Below are 22,425 nucleotides of genomic sequence, written 5' to 3'. Positions count from 1 at the left end.
ATGTCAAAATTTACGAATATGAAAACGCTACATGAATGAGTTAACGCAAAGCCAAACAACTTGATATTGTGTGACAAGATACATTCAATGTATTGGGAAGAGGAAGACAACGTCCACGTTTGAAATTTTTGCATTACGATCCAACTCTTTCTTGGTCAACAAAAACTAGAATATCAAATATACCCTCTTGTTGAAAACAAATACACCTATATATAAGAGGAACCAAACCACATATAATTAGAAAGTGCAACTAGTTAAAGTCAATGTGTATTATTCATCACACATGAAGAGACGTGCAACGCGTTCCGTTGACTGACTTAGCCCTCTTTTATTAACACCAAAGTCAACCCTATTATCTCTATTAACTCTAAGTTATGTTTCTCACAAGTCACAAGTAACAATCTCAGTTTTTAAGACCAAGAAAGAAAAAAAACACACACACAAGTAAACAAAATGGGGAAGCCGACGACGTCTCAAAACAATAGCTTTATAAACCACTTCAGCCACCCACACGGCCTTCAGTTAACCCCGGCGACATCATCACCACCGTGCTCAGCTTGCAAACTCGCCGGAGGTAACGGCAGGGTTTACTCATGTAGGCCATGCAACTTCTCTCTACATGAGTCGTGCAGCAAGATGAAGCAGGTCATAACACATCCCTCTCACCCTTCTCATACGCTTAGCCTTCTTGTGGCTCCTGTCTACGATGGTGGATACTTCAACTGTGATGGTTGTGGCGTCCATGGGACTGGTTTTAGCTACCAATGCTCTCTCTGTGACTTCGACATCCATGCTCTTTGTGCTTACAAGACGCTCTCAATCATCCACAATTCTCATCCGCAACATAACCTTAAACTCACGTTTCACCCTCCTTATGGAGCCAATAAAGGTTTCTCATGTGATATATGCCTTAAGATCGGGAAGAACCAGTGGCTCTATCGATGCATACCCTGCGAGTTCGACGCTCATGTCGGTTGCATCGCTGCTCCTAATCCTCACCTCCTTCAACATAGCACTTCTTCACCTAGTCCTCATACTCATCAAGCCGGACATCCTCAGTATAAAAACTCGCTTCCTATGCCTAATCAAGGCAGTAACAGACCCAGACTCATGCCCATGACAAGGCCTAAAGCTCAAAACGTCGCTGCCAATGGACCAAGAAGACATAACAACAACTTGGTTTATAATGCTCAGGTTGGAGCTATTGGACCAAATGAACTTATTGGTCAGGTAAGACAGAGTTTTGCTCAAGGGTCAACGGATGGGAGTGGCTACGATGGTAGTGCAGGGAACGAAGAGGTTGATGTTAATGTCGATTTTGAATATGAAGGTGGTCTGTATGTTGAAGAGGCTAATGACAAGGGAGAAGACGTTGATGAGGCTAATGATGAGGAAGAAGACGTTGATGGTAATGGGCTTGAGGTTGTGGCTTATGGCGATGGTTTAAGTGTTGCTCGTAGTGAGAGTGATTTTGGAGGTAGTAGCGATGCTCGTAGCCAATGTAATGATTTATCCGATGCTGATCTCTATCCACTATCTCCGGCTAACTCACAAGGACCAAGATCAGTTCGTATGAACCGAGGCCAGGCTGGTGGGAGGAAGAAAAACACAAACCTGAATGGTACTGACAGTCGGTCTAAGAATATGGCTCTTAATGGACCTCGTGATGGTCTTCAAGGTCAAAAAAGTCCTATGCAAAACGTTAGAGGACCTCAAACAAGAAGGGTGCAAAATGTTCGTAACAATACAACAATAAGAGGTCGTGGTGGGGCTGTGAGCGTACGAGTTAATAGACCTCGTGAACCATCTGCATTTACAGCACCTCAGGGATTTAATGGGCCTAGTGTTGGACCCTCCAATGCAATTGATAATGGTGGCAACAATGATAACTACAACGAAGGTGATGGCATTGATGATGTTTATGCTGGTGAAAATAATGTTGGCTACGATGAGAGTTATGGTGAAAATTATGGTGATTGTGACTTTGAAGTTGGAGGTGACTTCGTCGATGATGGTTGTGATCAAGATTATGATGAGACTTATGGTGAAAACGATTTCGAAAGCTATAGCGACATCACAGGAGGAAGTGGGTCTATGTATGATGAGGGTGAATCTTATGGGACTATGGATGATTCCCAGTATAGTGATATGAATGAAGAGCCCAATAGCCAGTATTTACCCATGGTTGGGGCGGTTGGTGGACCAAGAATGAATAACCAGAACCAATACGGTCAAAATGGTAGGCCAAGGAATGGACGAGGAGGTACTACAAATATGAACAGATATGGAAACGTGAACCAAGGTGCAAATAGGATTCAACCTAGAACTATGGGTCGACCAGTCCAATATAGGGCAAATGGAAGACCTTATAGGGCAAATGTAGGACCTAATGGCCCGAATGGAGTTGGCAATCCAATGTTGGTGAATACAATGGTGCAAGGTTTGTGTCAAGGCTTTGCTATGAACATGCTCATTGGTGGCGGTGGTGATGTTAACGGTGGAGCGAGTGACGGTGGTGGATCATCGATCTTAGGAGGCTTGTTTGGTGGTGAAACGGAATCACAATACTAAAAGAGATGAAAATGGTATTGGATACTACTAATAAACAAATGCTCTTGCTTATTTTATGTGTGTTTGTGAATTTGTATTATTTTTAAGTTTATTTCTTTTTTCATCTTTTAAATTTTCAATGATAACTTTGTAATATTTTAAAATGTAAGAAAGTATTAAAAAATTAAATAACTTCGGGAGGAAAATATAGGCCTCTTTCCTTATCCAATTTGATAAATCGTTTACAATGAACAAAACGTTCATATAAAATAGAGGATAAAATCAAAGATTTACTAATGTGTCACTTCACTAAAACTATTTTTAGGAAAATGTAAAATGTAGTCTAAAAAGTATTATTTTATTTTATGATTATATAATTTTAAAATCTAAAAAAAGTGGAAGTAATAGAGAAATTAGAAAAGTAGTCGTCTCTACCGCCTACAAAACGAGAGAGATCTTATTACAATTCCAAATTTGGGTTCATCCTAAACACACATGACTACAGTTCTTCGAGTGACTACAGTTCTAAACTCGAAGATTCACTCAAATTTTGAGTCCTCTGTTGTTGATTTATCCGTGAAAAATCCCAAACGCGTAATGCACACAAGGTGTTCGATTGAATTCCCCAATGCTCAAAATTTTGGGTCTCTGTTTTTTTTTTTTTTTTTGTTACAACCCTTGTCACGTGGCTCTCACGTGATACGTTGTACCTTGCTCTTATATCTTCGTTGATGTTCCCGCCTCGACCTCGACGACTCTGTTTCTTCTTTCTCGTTAACACATTCAGAGAGAGAGAGAGAGAGAGCAAGAAACCGTTGTTACCATGACGAAGCTTACTACTTTTCTGAAAGATGCCAAGAGAGTAAAACTCTATGAAGATGCACAAGCCCTCTTCGCTAATGGAGATCGCATCAAGGCCTTTGAGATCATCGAAGATATGATTGCGGTTCACAAGGAAGACAAGAACTCGTGGCTTCTTCATCACGAACAAGGTAATATGTTCATTGATCTAGCGGAAACGATAAAGAACCCGTACCTCGATTTCGTCTACATGTTGGGTTCTGTAGGGTGTTTTTCGGAAAACGTGTTGTTATCACGACCTTGTGCACATGGACTCTACTATTTGGGTGAAGAGCTTGGGTCAGTGATGTATTACAAGAAATGTGTCAAGGTAGCAAAACAGTGTTTATCTGTTTCTTACCCAGACGACTCTGAATCATCTTGTGCTCAAGAGACTTGGCAAGGGCTACAGGAAGATGTGAAGAAAGACCTGGAGAGTTTAGTCGAAGATTCAGAGTCAAATATCGCTGATTCAAAGACTGAGAGACTGGTGGGTTCACTAGAAGAAAACTGTGAGTCAGAAGATTTGGAGTTGAAGGAGAGTGCAGAGCCGATTAAGAAGGAGTTTAAAGGATTGAGGTCGTTTTGGTTAGGTTTGGATGTTAAGGTCAAGGGGGACTTTATGAAAGTGAGCATTGCAAAGCTTATTAGTTTTGTCGAGGGAGTCCATTCCAGAAAGGGACGATATGCTTTGGAGAAAATTCTGGATTCTGCCAGGGAAGACAGAAAATGGATATTCTGGATGTGCCGAGCTAAATGTTCGAAGAATTTCTCTAGTGCTGAAGAATGTAAGAAACATCTTGAACTAGAACATGCTGCAGATTTTACACCTTCAAAGGAAATGGATATGGTCAAGAGGATAGGCAAAGAATGGGCTCGTAAGATATCCTTTGGAAGTTGGGAACCTGTGGATACAGTAGCTGCCGTTGAAATTATCAAAAATCAGTTTGGGGAGGTGAAATCGTTTTCATATAAGAATGGATGGTCCAAAGAATGGCCTTTAGCTGCAGATGAAATGCGCAGTAAGTTACGTAAGGAAATCAAATTTTTCCTTGTGATGTTTTGTGACCTGAAAATTCTCTCATGTAGCATTCGAGACTGGATGAAGCTTTATCCGGTTAGGCATCTTGGAAAACTTAACGTTTCCGAACAGATTCTTGTTGATTCTCACCTAGTGGAAACACCTCAGAGTATTGTTTTCTGGAATGTCAACTCAGTCAAATCCTCAACTTTCTAAAACGCATCAAGTGTGAAAGGGATGATGGTACAAATGCAGTTTGCAGAGCAGTGGACAGTATCTTGGGTTCTACTCTAGCTAAAGAAAGTATCGACTTTGACCCGGAGTTTTCATTTCTGCTTTTAGACAGAAGGTTGCTGAAAAGTAGTAATAATGCTCCACATGATGATGAAGGGACGATCAATGTTTTCGATCCCAATGTTCACTACGGCAAAGCACATGCTCAGGGAGATGATATCGTATCATGGTTAACTGACTACAATTCAGTAGAGAAGACCTTTCCCAAACCTATCAGGGAACATAATCTTGATATTTGGGTGGCTGTTCTGAGAGCTGTTCAGTTCACATGTAGAAATTTGGAAACCAAATATGCAAAGAATCTACAAGTCATAGATTATAGTAAAGCTCTTCTTGTCGCCGGGAAATTGTGTAAGGGAGAAAATGAAAGGAGAAGAAATCTTCAGGAAGCAGAGTGGAACAGCTATGCATCTCTTCTATGCAATAGATGCGAAGAGCGTGTCCCCAGAAATTCCCTCGCCACAAAATTATTTTTGTGTGCGGTGCTAGATGTTCTCCAAGGAGCTTCGGATCTGACACTTGATCTCCCTGATTTTGAAGGTTGCATGAATATTATACGTGAGCGTAAAAATCTCAGCGATGATACAGTGGTGAAGTCCTTAAGAATTTTGAAATCAGTGGTCACCTTCAAGGTTCATTCATGGTTTTTTAATTTTTCATTAGCAACATAATGACATGAATTGCTATCTTAAAGTATCTACATGACTTACAGGTTCTCCTAATCGATTCAAAGATCCTGCTGGTTATAATTCAAGGATTAGTTTGCTGAACAACCTCACCAGGCTTTCTATTGTTGACAACCGCACTTGCATCCTTCAACTACTGAAACCGTTCTTGCTGGTTAGTTGAAAGCTTCGGCTATATACAGAGGAATTTCGTATTCCGCTTTATTTGGCCTTTGAATTGTTTCTTATATGTCATTATGTCTTTTCTCATCTAGAATGAAATTGTGAATATGGAATCCAAAGCCAAGTCAGATGCTGCAGAAGCAGAACTTTTACTCGAAGAGGAGAAGTCACGGTCAAAGAAGATGAAAAAGAATAATACTAAAAAGGTCTTTGAATTCTCATATTGCTTTTCTGAATTTTTGGTTTTTCATTTGTAAGAATGAATGGTCTTCATGGTGCAACAGAGAACTTCAACGAGCATGTCTAGTCCCCTTTATAAGACGGTTAAGGAGTAAGTACCTCAAGAGTCTTTTTTGCATGTTGATAAATTGTTTTCGGATTTTCTCTGAGGAAAACGTGTTCTTACATGTCTAGTAAGCCTTCTGTCAACCTTGAACCGGAATGTACATCTCCATCACTAGCAGTGGACGAAGATTCTATGAAACCAGGTAATACACTTGCAAGTGAAAGGGGTCGATTGGAAATTTCATCCAACACTGTCGATCAAGAGCAAGGTACTAGAGTTGACCAATTTGAGTTATTTGCATAAGTCTTAATTCTTATTTAAGTTAAACGTGTAAAAGATATCAACCGGTGAACTATTTGAGTTATATGCATAATTTTTATTTGTTTCATTCTTATTTGAGTTATATGCATAATTCTTATCTTCAAGTTATTCAAAACTTGCCTGGAGAAGATTCACAGTCGGAACATTTGGAATCAGCACTTGGAGAAGCTGCAGCCAGATACAATTCAGCTCTTGACATGACGCTGAAGGTGAAGCAGTTACCAACCAAAACAAGATTTAATACCTAGACTCTCATCTTCTGATTTAATCCAGTGCATACCTCTGTACTTTGTTACTCTCTTTAAAAAATTCACAAAAGCATGTGGTACTGTCTTTACTCTCTCTTGTAGCCATCCTTGAGTTTTGGCATTGCTGGAAGAATGCTGAAAGAGAAAGCTTAGTAACTCGCCTTTTTACGTTGGAGGAAAATGAAAGAATGAGTTGTAGAAAATGCAGAAAGAAACCAAATTATCCAGAGCAAAGTTCTTATGGCATTGTTATGGCTGCAGATTCGATCAGAGACTTGAAGGTATGTTTCATTTGTTTCCCTCTTTATGTTTCCTACAGAAACTAATACTACCCCTTAATTACAAGGTTGTTCTGTGCGTATATATTTGCAGTGTGCTCTTGGGAATATAGAGTTTGTGGATATCTGTAAGGTGATCTGCATGGAATATAAACTGTTATGTGACATTAAAACAGGAGGCTGTGGAATAACAAACTTTGTACATCATATTTTAAGTAAATGCCCACCTATCTTCACAATCGGTAAGTTTTGACCACCATGATTGTATTCATTTCATATATTAAGCTCATGATAAAGCAATGTTGGTGTTATGTGGCTTTGCAACTTTAGTTTTAGAATGGGAGAAGAGTGAAACTGAAAAAGAAATATCTGAAACAACAAAGGCTTTGGACTGGGAGATAGATATCAGCAGGATGTACGAAGGATTAGAACCAAACACTAACTACCGGCTTGTATCATTGGTAAAACATACATATGAAACAGTGTCATAGATATTTGCCATTGTTCTTCTGTATTAATTTTTTTGTTACAGTTCTCAGAATATGGTAGTCTGTGATGCTGATGCAGGTTGGTTGTGGTGAAGAAGAAGAAGAATACATTTGCTTAGCTTATGTAAAGAACCGGTGGGTCAATGTCAGACATGGTGCTTTCAATGCAGAGGTAAGATGAAGATTTGATTTTGTCTTTCCGTATTATGAATGTAGAGATTGACCAAACATGATTGATGTATTTGTTGTAATGCCACAGAATGTTGGTAACTGGAAGAGTGTGGTCAGATTCTGTGGAGAAAGAAAGGTTCGACCAGAGATTCTGTTTTATGAAGCGGCCACCAGATCGATGGCCTATTAACAAGTGACGTAATTGCATCAATATAGAGAAACCCAACATGATGTTATAAAACAGACGTAATTGTTTCAATTCAAATGAAGTTTTGTTCTCTGTTGTATAATATCAGAAAATCTAACATAACTCAATTCTTTAAAAAAAAAAAAAAAATTGTTTATTGAGTGTTTAATAATAACTTTAACAATAATTAGGGTCTAAAAAGTGAAAGTAATTTAAAAGCACACTAGATCACAGTCTTCTCTTTTGCCACATTTGTTGATTCGTCGAGTCTCTTTTGTATCGCCGCCTCTTACTGCAAAATCTTTCAAAATTCACAAATTTTGTTCATCCCAAAAACATGAAGACCATTCTACATTTAGCTCTTAACCCAAATTCAAAGATTCACACGACTTTTGGGTTCTCTTTCGTTGACTTGTCCGTGAAAAATCCCAAACGGGTAAATAAATGCACATAACGTGTTCGACAAAATTCCCCAATGCTCAAAATTGGGTTTTTTCTTTTGTTTTTTCCCAAGCCTTGTCACGTGCCCCTCACGTGATAGGCTGTTATATTCGTTGATGTCCCCTCCTGCTTCGACTCTGTTTCTTCTCGCAACACACACATAGCAGAGAGAGAGAGAGACCAAGAAAACGCAAGAACCTTGAGGGATCGTTCGTAGCAATGGAGCCTACTACTACTTTTCTGAGAGGTGCTGAGAGCGCAGCACTCCACGCAAAGGCTAAAGATCTCTTCGCTCGTGGAGATCACATCAAGGCTTTGGAGATAATCCAAGATATGATTCAGGTCCACAAGGATGACAAGAACATATGGTTTCTTCATTCGGAAGAAGGTTACATGATGATGAAACTATGGTCAAAAGCAGAGAACCTTGACGTGGATTTCACATACTTGTTGGCTTCCGTTGCAAGTTTTACACAACATGACAAGTTATTAACAGCTTGCGCACATGGATTCTACAATTTGGCACGACATACAGGGTCAGTGATGTATTACAAGAAATGTGTTAAGATAGGAAAACGAGGTTTATCTGTTACTAACGCAAATGAAGACTCGGCTTCTTCTGTTGCTCAATTGAGTTTGCAACAGAAGTTACATCAGGAGAAAACGAAGAAAGAACTGGAGAATATTATCAAAGATTCTGAGTTTAGGATCTCTGTTTCCAATACTGGAGGACTGAAGGGTTTATCCGAAGAAGAATGTGAGTCAGAAGATTTGGAGTCAAAGAATAGTTCAGAGCCGGTTAAGAACAACAAGTATAAGGGGTTGAGCTCGTTTTGGTTAGGTTTGGATGTTAAGGTCAAAAGGGATTTTATGAAAGTAAGCATAGAAAAGCTTACAAGTTTTGTGGAGGGAGTACATGGGCAAAAAGGACGAGATGCTTTAGAGAAAATTCTCGGTTCTGCCAGGGAAGACAGAAAATGGATATTCTGGATGTGCCGAACTAAATGTTCGAACAAGTTTTATAGTGCTGAAGAATGTAAGAAACATCTTGAACTAGAACATGCTGCAGATTTTAAACCTTCAAAGGAAATGGATATGGTTAAGAGGATAGGCAAAGACTGGGTTCGTAAGATATCGGTTGGAGGTTGGGAACCAGTGGACACAGTAGCTGCAGTTGAAATGATCAAAAATCGGCTCGCAGATGTGAAAGGGTTTTCATATAAGAATGGATGGTCCAAAGAATGGCCTTTAGCTGTGGATGAAGAGCGGAGTAAGTTACTCAAGGAAATCAAATTTTTTCTCGTGATGTTTTGTGACCTTAAAATTCTCCCTTGTAGTGTTCGAGACAGTGTGATGCAATATCCTTTGAAGTATCTTGGAAAACTTCAAGTGTCCAAACAGAGTCTTGTCGATTCTCACCTAGTGGAAACACCTCAGAGTATATGTTTTCTGGACTGTCATGAACTCAGTCAAATCCTAAACTTTCTAAAACGCATCAAATGTGAAAGGGAAGATGGTATAGATCTGGTTTCCAGAGCAGTGGACAGTACCTTGGGTTGTACTCGAGTTACAGAAAAGATCGACTTTGACCCTCAGTTTTCATTTCTGCTTCTGGATAGAAGACTTCTGCAAAGCAATAATGCTCCATTCGATGATGAAGGGACAATCAATGTTTTTGAGCCCAATGTTCACTACGCCAAGGCACATGCTCAGGGAGATGATATCATATCCTGGTTAACTGACTACAATATAGAAGATTGGACTTTTCCCAGACCTATCTGGGAACATAATCTTGATATCTGGGTGGCTGTTCTGAGAGCTGTTCAGTTCACATGTAGGACACTGGGAACCAAATATGCAAAGAAAATGAAGGTCTTCCATTATTATGTAGCTCTTACTGTCATCGAAGACTTGTGTATGGGTGAGGATGAAAGGAGAAGGAATATTCAGGAAGATCAGTGGAACAGCTATGCATCTCTTCTATGCGATAGATGCGAAGAGAGAGCACCTGGAAATTCCCTCACTGCAAAATTATTTGTGTGTGCAGTACGAGATGTTCTCGAAGGCGCGTTGGATCTGACATTTGATTTCCCCGATTTTGAAGAATGCTTGAATCTTATACGTGAGCATAAAAGTCTCAGCGATGATGTAGTGTTGAAGTCCATAGACTCTCTGAAAGCAGTGGCCAATACCAAGGTTCATTCATGATTTTAAAATTCATTAACAACTTAATGGCATGAATTGCCCATCTTAAAGTATCTACATGACTTACAGGTTATGCTTATGGATTCGAAGATATTGCTGGTTGATAATTCAAGGATTAGTTTGCTGGACAACCTCACCAGGCTTTCAGTTTTTGACAACCGCACTTATATCCTTGAACTGCTGAGAATTTTCTTGCTGGTTGGTTTGAAACTAAAGCTATATACAGAGAGATTTCAATTTCAGGCTTATTTGTCCTTTGAACTGTTTCTAATATGTTATTATATATCTTCTCATCTAGTATGAAATTAGGAATATGGAATCCAAAGCCAAGTTAGATGCAGCAGATGCCGCAGAGGCAGATCTTTTACTCGAGGAAGATAAGAAGTCACAGTCAAAGAAGAAGACAACTAAAAGCAAAAAGGTCTTGGCGGTTCTAAATTCTCAATTTTCTTTTTTCAAATTTTGGTTAATCTGTTGTAAGAATGAATGGCCTTCATATATGAAACTATGTTTCTAACATGTTATTATGTAACTTCTCATCTAGAATGAAATTATGAATATGGAATCCAAAGCCAAGTTAGATGCAGCAGATGCAGATCTTTTACTCAAGGAGGAGAAGAAGTCACAGTCAAAGAAGAAGAAAACTAAAAACAAAAAGGTCTTTGGAGGTTCTAAAGTCTCAATTTTCTTTCCTGAAATTTTGGTTATTCTGTTGTAAGAATGAATGGCCTTCATGACGCAGGAGAGAACTTCAACGAACATATCGAGTTTTCTTCATAAGACTGGAGAACAGTAAGTACCTCAAGAGTCTTTTTCGTATGTTCATAAATTGCTTTCAGGTTTTCTCTGAGCAAAACGTGGTCTTACATGTCTAGTAAGCCTTCTGTCAACCTTGAACCGGAAAGCACGTCGGTGGTAGAAGATTCTGTGGAACCAGATGATACCCTTGCAAGTGAAAGGCGTCAATCGGAAATTTCATCCCACACTATTAATCAAGAGGATGGTAAAGTTGACTCTGTTTGTAAACGAGCTTCTCAGTTGACGAATAATGTGAGTTATATGCATAATTCTTATTTCCTTCTTTCGCCATCTTCCAGTTATGCAAAATATACTTGGAGAAGATTCACAGTCGGAACATATAGAGTCAGCTCTTGGAGAAGCTGGAAGCAGATACTATTCAGCTCTTGACATGACACTGAAGGTAAAGCATTTACCAACCAAAACACTATTGAATACCTAAACTCTCGTCTTCTGAATCAAATCATTCTCTTCGAGAAGTTCACAAAAAAATGTGGTATTGCAGGCACTCTTGAACATTAAAATGCTCAAAGAAGATTTGATGCACAATAAGCAACCATTTCAAGACCACCTGGAAGAACACGCTCATCCTGCACTACAAAATTTCTTTACTGCTTTTGTGTCAGGCGAGATAAATAATGAGGGAGTCTACAGTTGCCTCTTGAGTGACTTACTTGCTTCCCTAGAAGAAGTTATTTCCATGGTTCGTTTGAAGAAGATAACCTTCTAAGCTTGGTATTATTATTATTATTATTCTGTAAGCTTGACTGTTATTTTAAAGGAATTCTGTTTTTCTATACCCTTTTCAGTCGAGTGATGCTGCTGAGGTTCTTGTAGACATCCTAGAGTTTTGGCATTGCTGGAAGAATGCTGAAAGAGAAAGCTTAGTAACTCGCCTTTTTACGTTGGAAGAAAATGAAATAATGAGTTGTAGAAAATGCAGAAAGAAACCAAATTATCCAGAGCAAAGTTCTTATGGCATTGTTATGGCTGCAGATTCGATCAGAGACTTGAAGGTATGTTTCATTTGTTTCCCTCTTTATGTTTCCTACAGAAACTAATACTAACCCTTAATTACAAGGTTGTTCTGTGCGTATATATTTGCAGTGTGCTCTTGGGAATATAGATTTTGTGGATATCTGTAAGGTGATCCGCATGGAATATAAACTGTTATGTGACATTAAAACAGGAGGTTGTGGAATAACAAACTTTGTACATCACATTATAAGTAAATCCCCACCTATCTTCACAATCGGTAAGTATTGACCACCATGATTGTGATCTTATGAATTCATTTCATATATTAAACTCATGATAAAGAAATGTTGGTGTTACGTGGCTTTGCAACTTTAGTTTTAGAATGGAAGAAGAGTGAAACTGAAAAAGAAATATCTGAAACAACAAAGGCTTTGGACTGGGAGATAGATATCAGCAGGATGTACGAAGGATTAGAACCAAACACTAACTACCGGCTTGTATCATTGGTAAAACATATGAATCAGCGTCATAAATGTTTTAGCTATTCTTCTTCTGTATTAATCTTTTGTTACAGTCTCAGAAAATATGGTATGTGATGCTGATGCAGGTTGGTTGTGGTGAAGAAGAAAAAGAATACAATTGCTTAGCTTATGTAAAGAACCGGTGGGTCAATTTCAGACATGGTGCTTTAAATGGAGAGGTAAGACGAAAGAATTGATTTTGTCTTTCCGTATTGTGAATTTAGAGATAGACCAAACATGATTGATGCATTTTTGGTGATGCCATAGAATGTAGGTAACTGGAAGAGTGTGGTCAGATTCTGTGGAGAGAGAAAGGTTCGACCAGAGATTTTGTTTTATGAAGCTGCCGCCAGATCGATGGTCTATTAACAAGTGACGGAATTGTATCAATATGGAGAAACCCAACATGATGTTATAAAACAGACATGTTCCAATTCAAATGAAGTTTTGTTCTCTGTTCAATAATATGATTTGTCTTGGGAACTATATTTTGTTCATATACACAAAGTCCTTATCATGTACATTTTCTAGCATCCTCAACGTGTCTTGTGTGCGGCTATGGGACAGGAACGCAATTTCAAGGGACAGGAACTCCAGTAGCTCGGTAAGTAATCCATCCACTTCTCTACCTAAAAATCCCAAGAGTCCATAAGTTTTCCATAGGGGGTATTAGAATTGTTGGTGCGGGATTTAGCACCCCCGACATACCGAACTAAACCAGAAAGATAAATTGGATATTTAACTGGGAATCCGGTTAAGTACTCAGTTAGGTCATTTAAGCCCACTTCGGATAGAAGAGGCCCAGCCTCGAGGGTGAAGAACCGACTTCCACTTCGTCCGGCGGCCGATCTAAGAGATAAAGTAACTTTCCTTATTTCAGTTCGTCTGATAAGGAAAGTTAATATATTGTGCGATTTATGAATATGTATAAAGGGGGAAAGACTTCTCCATTGTAAAACATCCATTATTGAATACAATTATTCAGTTCTCTTCTTGTTCTTAGCAATAGAAACCCTAATTATTATAATATCAAAGTTTAGATTAGTTTTCTAGAGAGTTTACTTTACTGAATTTGTTTTTCCCCATAAACAAATTCATTGTGGAAATCCAGTTTCTATAGGGTTGTTTTATACATGAGAATACTCTCAGACTTGTTTAGAAAGAAAAAGGCAAATTTGCCTTTATAAGGGGCCGTTGAACAAATAGAAAAGATAACTATTTTGAAGATTTCAAGATACATTATTTCCGATTAATAATAAAGAGATTCCACGTCGAGCTTTGAGCACTCTTTCGATCTCTGAAATCTATGAGACTTGGGCCTTCCCACTAGAGGAGGAGGAGGAGGAGGAGAACGAGTTGAATTTTCTTTGACCTTTTTGTTTCTTCTTTTGACACTTTTCACCAATTCCCGGAAATAAATGACATCTCCCACAGAATAAGAGGGGTACTCCATCAGACCTGCGCATCCAATGACATTCAAGTCGTCGAGATTAGTGGCATCCTTAATCGAGCAGATGAGCTCCATCAAACTTGAGCATCCACTGAGATCCAATCTCCAAAGCTCTTTTAAACGACTAATAGAATAGGGGAGCGTTTTTAGACTTGAGCATCCACTGAGATTCAATTCTTGGAGATTAGTGGCATCCTCGATCGAGGATGTGACCTCCACAAGACTTGAGCAGTTGCTGAGATTTAGTTTCTTGAGATTAGTGACATTTCCAATAGAGGAAGAGAATCCCACTGAAGATGTTCCCTTTTGCTCATGGAGATTAGTGGCATCAACTATAGAGGAGGAGAGCCCCACTGAAGATAAGTATCTATAAAGATATGGGTTTCGCTCTATGAAATTAGGCTTTCGGTCCTGGAGATTAGTGGCATTAACTAAAGAAGGGAGCCTCCTTAGACTTGAGCACCCACTGAGATCCAAATCTTGGAAATTCTTGGCATTCCACATCAAAGGGTCCTGGTAAGAACTAGAGAAATTGTCCAGATTAAATGTGTTGAGACTAGTGATATTCCAAATGCAAGAAGGGAGTTGCACTAGACTTGAGCATTCAACAAGAAATATTTTGAGATTAGGGATATTTTCGATAGAGTTGGGGATAGTCAGCAGGCTTGTGCAATGTTCGATATTCAAAATCAATAGATTGATTGCATTTCCAATTGAATATGGTAGCTCTATCAACCTTGAGCAGTGACTGATATCTAAACTCAGGAGATTCGTGGCACTTGAGAGATCAGGAAGCTTCTTCAGGTTTTTGGAATAACTCAAATCCACCCACTTGAGATTTTGAAGAGGCTGCCCAAACAAATAAAGATACTTATTAAGTAAACAGATGAAAATATACTGAGACTGTGATGAGACAAAACAATGAAACATACTTCTATGCCATCAAGTTTTAGTTGAGTTAAAAAAGACAAAGAGTGTTAAAATCTCTTTTTGCATCTCTAAAAGTTTTAAAAGACAAATTGTTACATTTTGAAATAAAATATAAAATAGAAATAATATTTACTCACTTGGACTCCTTCCCACAGCTTCTTAAGCTTGCTGTAACGCATGTTTAGCTCGACAAGGAACGATGTATTGAAACTAGAAGGCAAACATTTCATTGGAAAATATTCCCAATGTAGTAACCGAAGCTTTGGAGATAGATAATTCAGACTTTGTTGAGAGTGTTGCAATCTACAACCATTATAATCTTCAACTTTTCCATGGAATCTTAAGAATTGGAGATTCCACATTCTTTCGAAGCATTTTTCGCTAATATCAAAATCACCGTTGATTTCAGATAAGTCGAGATCCATACCTACAATACTTTTACTACCCTGGATGAAATAAGAGTAGAGAAGGTTAGTTTACAATTTTAGAGGGAACAAGGCAATGAATTAATATATGACTAATGTGAAAATTAACTTACCGTTTCCTTGGTGAGTACTTCACAGATCTCTCTAGCATCAACCAAAAATTGGCGTTGTCCAGGTTCTTGAACAGATTGGTTACGAACAATTTCTCTACCTAGTTGTACTAACAGACTAGGCATCTTTATAAATCCACATTCCCGAGATATGAGAGACTTTTCAGCTAATATTTTAAGCCCTTGACTCAAGTCCAAGAACGTATCCGCAAGATAATCTTCAAGTGTCTGAATACTTTTATGGCTGAAAAAGCAAGCTATATAAAGAAATAAATCTTTATCTTCATCGCATAAGGCGTCATAACTGAACCTTAAAATACTCTTAATATCTTGGTGAAGCCTAGTTCTTAACCTTGGTAGTGCATCGATCCACTCTTGCTTGGACATTCCCCGGAAATAAGAGCCCATTACACTTAATCCCAAGGGGAGTTTCCCGGAAAGTTTTGTAACTTCCCATGCAAGCTCCTCGAAACCTTCTCTAATGGACTTTTGCCCAAAAGCATTCAAGCAGAAGATTTGAAGCGCCTCTTCATCAATAGGATAATCAACCTTGTAAATATGATTGATACCATGTGCCTTTAAGAGATTGTGGTCTTGTGTTGTTATGATAATCCGACTTCCATTACCAAACCATTTAGGTTCTTTCGCCATAGCATCTAACTGTACTAACCGATCAACATCATCAAGAACGACAAGCACTTTCTTATCTTTCAACCTTTCCCGTGCCACACCTAAGTGACGTATCTTCAAATCCTTTTGATTTAAGGTTTGAGATAAAAGTTGTTCTTGTAATTGCAACATGAGTGCAAAGTTGTCGCGGTTCTGTACTGTATAGACTCCTTTTATACTCACCATAAATGCAGTATGAGTGAAGTTACTACAAAGTGTTTCATATAAGGCTCTAACGATGGTCGTCTTACCAATACCCGCAGGACCCAAAACCCCTACCATTCTCACTTCATCACATTCTAGGCATAACAAAGACATCATCTTTTCCATGTGAGCTTCAATCCCAACTAAGTCTTCAAAGTAGTTTGATGGGATATAATTATTTAGTGTATTTGAAACATTTGTCGCAATTTGTTCGATCATGTCCGCTTCATTACACCTAACAAGCANTTCTCTAATGGACTTTTGCCCAAAAGCATTCAAGCAGAAGATTTGAAGCGCCTCTTCATCAATAGGATAATCAACCTTGTAAATATGATTGATACCATGTGCCTTTAAGAGATTGTGGTCTTGTGTTGTTATGATAATCCGACTTCCATTACCAAACCATTTAGGTTCTTTCGCCATAGCATCTAACTGTACTAACCGATCAACATCATCAAGAACGACAAGCACTTTCTTATCTTTCAACCTTTCCCGTGCCACACCTAAGTGACGTATCTTCAAATCCTTTTGATTTAAGGTTTGAGATAAAAGTTGTTCTTGTAACTGCAACATGAGTGCAAAGTTGTCGCGGTTCTGTACTGTATAGACTCCTTTTATACTCACCATAAATGCAGTATGAGTGAAGTTACTACAAAGTGTTTCATATAAGGCTCTAACGATGGTCGTCTTACCAATACCCGCAGGACCCAAAACCCCTACCATTCTCACTTCATCACATTCTAGGCATAACAAAGACATCATCTTTTCCATGTGAGCTTCCATCCCAACTAAGTCTTCAAAGTAGTTTGATGGGATATAATTATTTAGTGTATTTGAAACATTTGTCGCAATTTGTTCGATCATGTCCGCTTCATTACACCTAACAAGCAACAGATTAATGTAAAACCACTTAAGAAAAAAAAGAGACATACAGATCTATGTGTCAGCAATTATATATTATATTAGTAAATAACTAGTCATTTAACCGGTTGCAATAATCTAACTATCTTAGAAGTGAAAAAAAAAAAAAGTCAAAGTGGAGATCAAAAAGGCTAACCAGTTGCTTGAATGGTAACCAGCAATTATTGCCACTTGGGCCAAAGCATGTCTCCATCTCCTAATGTTCTCTTTTGTTTTACCCTTACAAGTTTTTTTGAAGACTTGTCCAAAATTTCCGGTTTGCTTCTTTACATCAGTTGGATGGACTTTATAGAAAATGGTCATCACCGTTTGATCCAACTCTTTGCTACAATTCATAATCTCCACCAATTCATTAAGGCACCATGTCGAAGAAGCGTAATTTTCCGAGAGCAAAACGATCAGGATTCTTGATCCTCTAATAGCTTTTACGAGTTCTGGACGGATCGATTTGCTTCTCCCGATATCATTATCAATGAACATGTCGATGCCCTTTGCTTTGAACTCCTTGACAACGTGACTGAGAAAGTCTTTGCGAACATCTGCTCCGTGGAAGCTCGGGAAGACATCTTGTATCCAACTACGAGACGAAGGATCAAGAGCCATGTCATGAATAATGATTCAAGATCTTTGAGTCTTTTTAGAAACCAATCTGCATAATGAAATTAGAGAAGGAGATAGCAATGTCAAAATGTGAGACGCATAACAACGTTGTGGGGGTGAAGTCAACCAAAGAAGAAGTCTATTTAGACAACAATAAAAGTCTATTACTAAATTAGGGAGTGGTTGATCCATCAATTAAGTACTTTTTCGGTTTCATTTTATAGGATGTTTTAAACATTTTATTTTGTTTCATAATACAAACATTTTATAAATCGTTTTAAGCTAATCTAGCAAGTTGACTTGGTCAATAAGGTATCTAATGGAAGTCAAACATAAAAATGGCTAAAGCAACCTTTATTGTTTTATTTTAGGGAGATTCTCAAAAATAACACCAAAATAAGTCTTTTTTCAAACTTAGCACAACATCTCTAAAATTCCAAAAATAGCACCAATTAATCTTTCAAAATTAACTCATAAATTCAAAATACTAACCCCTACCCCTCAAAACTATACGGTAAATGTGAAATTGAGAACCCAAACCTAAAAAAAAATTCTAAAAATTAATTTTACTATTTTTGGAAATTTATGAAATGTGTGCTATAATTGTCCATAAAATTTGTTTGTGTTATTTTAGGGTATTTCTCTTTATTTTATTATAAATCAAAAAAAAAAATCCTGAAAACCAAACCGAAACAGACCAAAGTATGGATTTAACAGTGTCTAACCAACAAATTATCATTATTTGATAGACTCAAACGGACTAAAATCTCTTTGGCCCTTCTCCTCTAATTCTATTCTATTTAGCAATGGTAAAAATATAATATTACTCTTAATAAAGGTTATTAAATGTTAAATATAACTAAATCAGTAAATGTTCAACGAAAAACACAATAGCTTAGTGATTGCGAGCTTCATGCACACGCGTTTGCGCCTAAGTTTAAATCCTAGGAGGCTGGTAGAAACAATTAGATGTTCAATTTTCTTTTAAAAATTGTTAGAGGGGCAATTTCGTCTTTTCGTTAATGCAGAATGAAATTGAAGAGATTTTAATTCGTCAAACAAAGAGTTGTTTTTCGAACCGCAAATGAAAACACAAAACAATTTGTTGGTTGTCTTGAAAAGCAAATGCAATTCGCAACGACAATACTGAGACCTCAATCTCTGGAAAAGTTCAAACCCAATCATCGAATTTATTATTGCTTTGGAGCTTCTTCTTCTTCTTCCTCTCGTTTACTTAGTGCACGCAATGTGTTCGACAAAATTCCTGACCGAGATCGTGAAAGTTATACGAGTTTGCTTTTTGGGTTTTCTCGCGACGGGCGCACTCAGGAAGCAACAAGACTCTTTTTGAATATTCATCGTTTGGGAATGGAGATGGACTGCTCAACCTTTTCCTCTGTTATAAAAGTTTCTGCTACTCTGTGTGATGAGCTTTTTGGTAGACAGTTGCATTGTCAGTGTGTAAAGTTTGGGTTTTTAGATGATGTGAGCGTGGGAACATCGCTGGTTGATACATATATGAAAGGAAGTAACTTTAAGGATGGAAGGAATGTTTTTAATGAAATGAAGGAGAGAAATGTTGTTACTTGGACTACATTGATAAGCGGGTATGCTCGGAATTCGATGAATGAGGAAGTTTTGACATTGTTTATGCGAATGCAAGACGAAGGGACTCAGCCGAACTCGTTTACTTACGCAGCTGCTCTTGGAGTTTTGGCTGAGGAAGGAGTGGGTGGGAGGGGAACTCAGGTACACACAGTTGTTGTAAAGAACGGTTTAGATAAAACGATTCCGGTGTCTAATTCTCTGATTAATTTGTATCTCAAGTGTGGGAATGTTAGGAAAGCTAGAGTTTTGTTTGATAAAACAGAAGTAAAGAGTGTGGTGACTTGGAATAGTATGATTTCAGGATATGCAGGAAACGGGCTTGATTTAGAAGCGTTGGGAATGTTTTACTCTATGAGGCTTAATCATGTGCGGTTATCTGAATCTAGCTTTGCTTCCATTATTAAGCTGTGTGCTAACCTCAAAGAACTGAGATTCACAGAGCAGCTCCATTGCAGTGTTGTGAAATACGGGTTTGTGTTTGATCAAAATGTAAGGACGGCTCTAATGGTGGCTTATAGTAAATGTATGGCGATGGTTGATGCTCTTAGGTTGTTCAAAGAGACAGGATCCCTCGGGAATGTTGTGACATGGACAGCGATGATTAGTGGTTTTTTGCAGAATGATGGGAAAGAGGAAGCAGTGGATTTATTTTCGGAAATGAAGAGGAAAGGTGTTAGGCCGAACGAATTCACTTATTCTGTCATTCTCACAGCTCTTCCTGTAATTTCTCCATCAGAGGTCCACGCACAAGTTGTAAAGACTAACTACGAGAGGTCTTCAACCGTTGGAACTGCTCTTCTAGATGCTTATGTGAAGTTAGGTAAAGTAGATGAGGCTGCAAAAGTTTTTAGTGGTATTGATGATAAAGACATTGTGGCTTGGTCAGCGATGCTTGCAGGATATGCTCAGACCGGAGAAACGGAGGCAGCTATTAAGATGTTTAGCAAGCTCACAAAGGGAGGGGTAAAACCGAATGAGTTTACATTCTCTAGCATCCTTAACGTGTGTGCGGCTACTACCGCGTCCATGGGACAGGGAAAGCAGTTCCACGGGTTTGCTATAAAATCAAGACTCGATAGCTCTTTGTGTGTTAGTAGTGCTCTTCTAACCATGTATGCAAAGAAAGGAAACATCGAGAGTGCGGAAGAAGTCTTTAAGAGGCAGAGTGAGAGAGATCTAGTATCATGGAATTCGATGATCTCTGGGTATGCACAACACGGGCAAGCTATGAAGGCTCTAGAAGTTTTCAAGGAAATGAAGAAGAGAAAGGTGGAAATGGATAGCGTGACATTCGTCGGAGTATTTACTGCTTGTACACATGGGGGGTTAGTAGAAGAAGGCGAAAAGTATTACGATATAATGGTGAGAGACTGCAAGATTGCACCTACAAAGGAGCATAATAGTTGTATGGTGGATTTATACAGCCGAGCCGGGCAACTTGAAAAGGCTATGAAGGTCATAGACAACATGCCAAACCCGGCTAGTTCCACCATTTGGAGAACAATCCTAGCTGCATGTCGTGTGCACAAGAAAACAGAGCTTGGGAGATTAGCTGCAGAGAAGATCATCGCAATGAAACCAGAGGATTCAGCTGCATATGTGCTGTTGTCTAATATGTATGCAGAGGCAGGAGACTGGCAAGAGAGAGCCAAAGTAAGGAAGCTGATGAACGAGAGAAACGTGAAGAAAGAACCTGGTTACAGTTGGATTGAGGTCAAGAACAAGACTCACGCATTCTTGGCAGGTGATCGGTCTCATTCTCGCAAAGAACAGATCTATATGAAGCTAGAAGATTTAAGTACACGGCTGAAAGATTTAGGGTATGAGCCGGATACAAGTTATGTGCTTCAAGACATTGATGATGAGCATAAAGAAGCTGTTCTTGCTCAGCATAGTGAGAGATTAGCTATTGCTTTTGGGTTGATTGCTACACCAAAGGGAAGCCCTCTTTTGATCATTAAGAACCTTAGGGTTTGTGGAGATTGTCATGCAGTCATCAAATTAATTGCAAAGATTGAAAAAAGAGAGATTGTAGTTAGAGATTCAAACCGGTTTCATCACTTTGGCAGTGATGGAGTTTGCTCATGTGGGGACTTTTGGTGAAATAATAAAAAGAAAACATTGTTCATAACATTTTTTACACGTTTCGAGAAATAAAGCAAATTCAATGTTTTTGGGATGAAATCAAACATGGGTTTGAGATTTGTTTTGCTTCTCAGTACATACATAAGCAGAAAGTCAAAGAGGCTAATATGATTATGAGAGGTATTTGATGGAACTTCAAATCTATTAACCTTCTTCTCCAAACTCCTGCGTGAATCTCTCATGGACATCAAGGTCAGACTTGCTCACTGTTGGCCTTTGTCTTGCAAGTACCTTCTCGAAATCTGTTCGGGTAATAGGTGGTGGAATAATCTGTCACATAAAATACACAAATCGGTCTTTAGTTTACAGCATCGAAGACTTAATGACTACAAAAACAATGTATCTCAGTATCATACGACCACACGAACTTTTTGGAATGAATTTTTTTAAGACCGATAGCATAGCATTGCATTATTTATGCGACAAATTTATGTGTCTTCCAGCGGATACATGTGGAGGATTCAAATGATATAAAACTAAGAGAAGTTTGAAACACAAAACCACAAATGATATATTCAAAGTTTTTGATGCGTACCTTTTCTGCAAGCCCTTTTGCTGCTAGATCTTGCATTGTAGTCTGGATGGCATCAGGGTGCCTAGGCCCACATGGCATCCATGTACCATCAGGAGACTTGAAAAAGAACATCGCATCTTGCGTTTTACGAACAGGCTCAAACAGAACATCTTTTACCTGCAAAAATCAAAAAGATTCTCAATACAAAGGCTTATCTATCTGTAACAACATTAAGGACAATAAGAAATAACTCAAGGACAAGTCACGTACACAAACAGACACATCTGAACCAGAAAACCCTTCTGTCTTTTGGCCTAAATATTCAAAATCAGGTTCAGTTAAATTATGAGGCGTGTCTCCCAAATGGACCTGCA

General features: G+C 38.4%; 6 protein-coding genes and 1 pseudogene across 7 annotated transcripts in view; 4 read left to right on the top strand and 3 right to left on the bottom strand.

The window, feature by feature from the left end:
• Window positions 409-2,674, top strand: LOC104703584. Its single transcript, XM_010419616.2, has one exon. It carries the CDS (start codon window positions 454-456, stop codon window positions 2,569-2,571), a length of 2,118 nt encoding a protein of 705 aa, XP_010417918.1. The 5' UTR covers window positions 409-453; the 3' UTR covers window positions 2,572-2,674.
• Window positions 2,983-7,583, top strand: LOC104705132 (annotated as a pseudogene).
• Window positions 7,801-12,925, top strand: LOC104703582. Of its 2 annotated transcripts, XM_019228068.1 has the most exons (13): window positions 7,801-10,169; window positions 10,248-10,376; window positions 10,477-10,599; window positions 10,723-10,836; window positions 10,924-10,970; window positions 11,054-11,181; window positions 11,276-11,379; window positions 11,482-11,679; window positions 11,786-11,992; window positions 12,084-12,231; window positions 12,330-12,460; window positions 12,562-12,654; window positions 12,743-12,925. In XM_019228068.1, exons 1-13 carry the CDS (start codon window positions 8,193-8,195, stop codon window positions 12,842-12,844), a joined length of 3,501 nt encoding a protein of 1,166 aa, XP_019083613.1. In that variant the 5' UTR covers window positions 7,801-8,192; the 3' UTR covers window positions 12,845-12,925. The 2 variants fall into 2 exon arrangements, with proteins under 2 accessions (XP_019083613.1, XP_010417916.1); XM_010419614.1 differs by lacking the exon at window positions 10,723-10,836.
• On the bottom strand, window positions 13,679-16,414 carry LOC104703581 (disease resistance protein TAO1-like). Its single transcript, XM_010419611.1, has 3 exons — window positions 15,394-16,414; window positions 14,993-15,301; window positions 13,679-14,774 (listed from the first exon to the last, which is right to left on the bottom strand). Exons 1-3 carry the CDS (start codon window positions 16,387-16,389, stop codon window positions 13,725-13,727), a joined length of 2,355 nt encoding a protein of 784 aa, XP_010417913.1. The 5' UTR covers window positions 16,390-16,414; the 3' UTR covers window positions 13,679-13,724.
• On the bottom strand, window positions 16,407-17,915 carry LOC104705131 (probable disease resistance protein RPP1). Its single transcript, XM_010421115.1, has 3 exons — window positions 17,321-17,915; window positions 16,504-17,143; window positions 16,407-16,412 (listed from the first exon to the last, which is right to left on the bottom strand). Exons 1-3 carry the CDS (start codon window positions 17,785-17,787, stop codon window positions 16,407-16,409), a joined length of 1,113 nt encoding a protein of 370 aa, XP_010419417.1. The 5' UTR covers window positions 17,788-17,915.
• LOC104703579 (pentatricopeptide repeat-containing protein At2g27610-like) lies at window positions 18,835-21,517 on the top strand. The gene has a single exon (XM_010419609.2). The coding sequence runs from the start codon at window positions 18,910-18,912 to the stop codon at window positions 21,493-21,495; it is 2,586 nt and encodes an 861-aa protein (XP_010417911.1). The 5' UTR covers window positions 18,835-18,909; the 3' UTR covers window positions 21,496-21,517.
• LOC104703580 (protein SUPPRESSOR OF K(+) TRANSPORT GROWTH DEFECT 1-like) overlaps window positions 21,501-22,425 on the bottom strand; it is a 4,111-nt gene continuing 3,186 nt past the window's right edge. Inside the window, exons 6-8 of the mRNA XM_010419610.2 lie at window positions 22,322-22,420; window positions 22,073-22,228; window positions 21,501-21,807 (exon numbers count right to left, since the gene is read on the bottom strand). Coding sequence (XP_010417912.1) covers window positions 21,682-21,807; window positions 22,073-22,228; window positions 22,322-22,420 — 381 coding nt within the window. The 3' untranslated portion in view covers window positions 21,501-21,681. The remainder of the gene's footprint in view (window positions 21,808-22,072; window positions 22,229-22,321; window positions 22,421-22,425) is intronic.

Source organism: Camelina sativa, chromosome 7 (genome assembly GCF_000633955.1).
Source record: "Camelina sativa cultivar DH55 chromosome 7, Cs, whole genome shotgun sequence".
Classification (NCBI taxonomy): Eukaryota; Viridiplantae; Streptophyta; class Magnoliopsida; order Brassicales; family Brassicaceae; genus Camelina; species Camelina sativa.
The sequence above is the reverse complement of the archived record's forward strand: the minus strand, read 5'-3'. Positions and strand labels throughout refer to the sequence as shown.

What these genes read in the sequence shown, in the direction of transcription:
- LOC104703579 (XM_010419609.2), top strand. Translation starts at nt 18,910, where the DNA reads ATGCAATTCGCAACGACAATACTGAGACCTCAATCTCTGGAAAAGTTC.
- LOC104703581 (XM_010419611.1), bottom strand. Translation starts at nt 16,389, where the DNA reads ATGGAAAAGATGATGTCTTTGTTATGCCTAGAATGTGATGAAGTGAGA. An exon ending in AAGTACTCACCAAGGAAACG is followed by an intron (nt 15,302 to 15,393) that starts GTAAGTTAATTT and finishes TATTTCATCCAG; the next exon opens with GGTAGTAAAAGTATTGTAGG. An exon ending in AGCTGTGGGAAGGAGTCCAA is followed by an intron (nt 14,775 to 14,992) that starts GTGAGTAAATAT and finishes TTGTTTGGGCAG; the next exon opens with CCTCTTCAAAATCTCAAGTG.
- LOC104703584 (XM_010419616.2), top strand. Translation starts at nt 454, where the DNA reads ATGGGGAAGCCGACGACGTCTCAAAACAATAGCTTTATAAACCACTTC.
- LOC104703582 (XM_019228068.1), top strand. Translation starts at nt 8,193, where the DNA reads ATGGAGCCTACTACTACTTTTCTGAGAGGTGCTGAGAGCGCAGCACTC. An exon ending in AAGCAGTGGCCAATACCAAG is followed by an intron (nt 10,170 to 10,247) that starts GTTCATTCATGA and finishes CATGACTTACAG; the next exon opens with GTTATGCTTATGGATTCGAA. An exon ending in CACTATTAATCAAGAGGATG is followed by an intron (nt 11,182 to 11,275) that starts GTAAAGTTGACT and finishes GCCATCTTCCAG; the next exon opens with TTATGCAAAATATACTTGGA.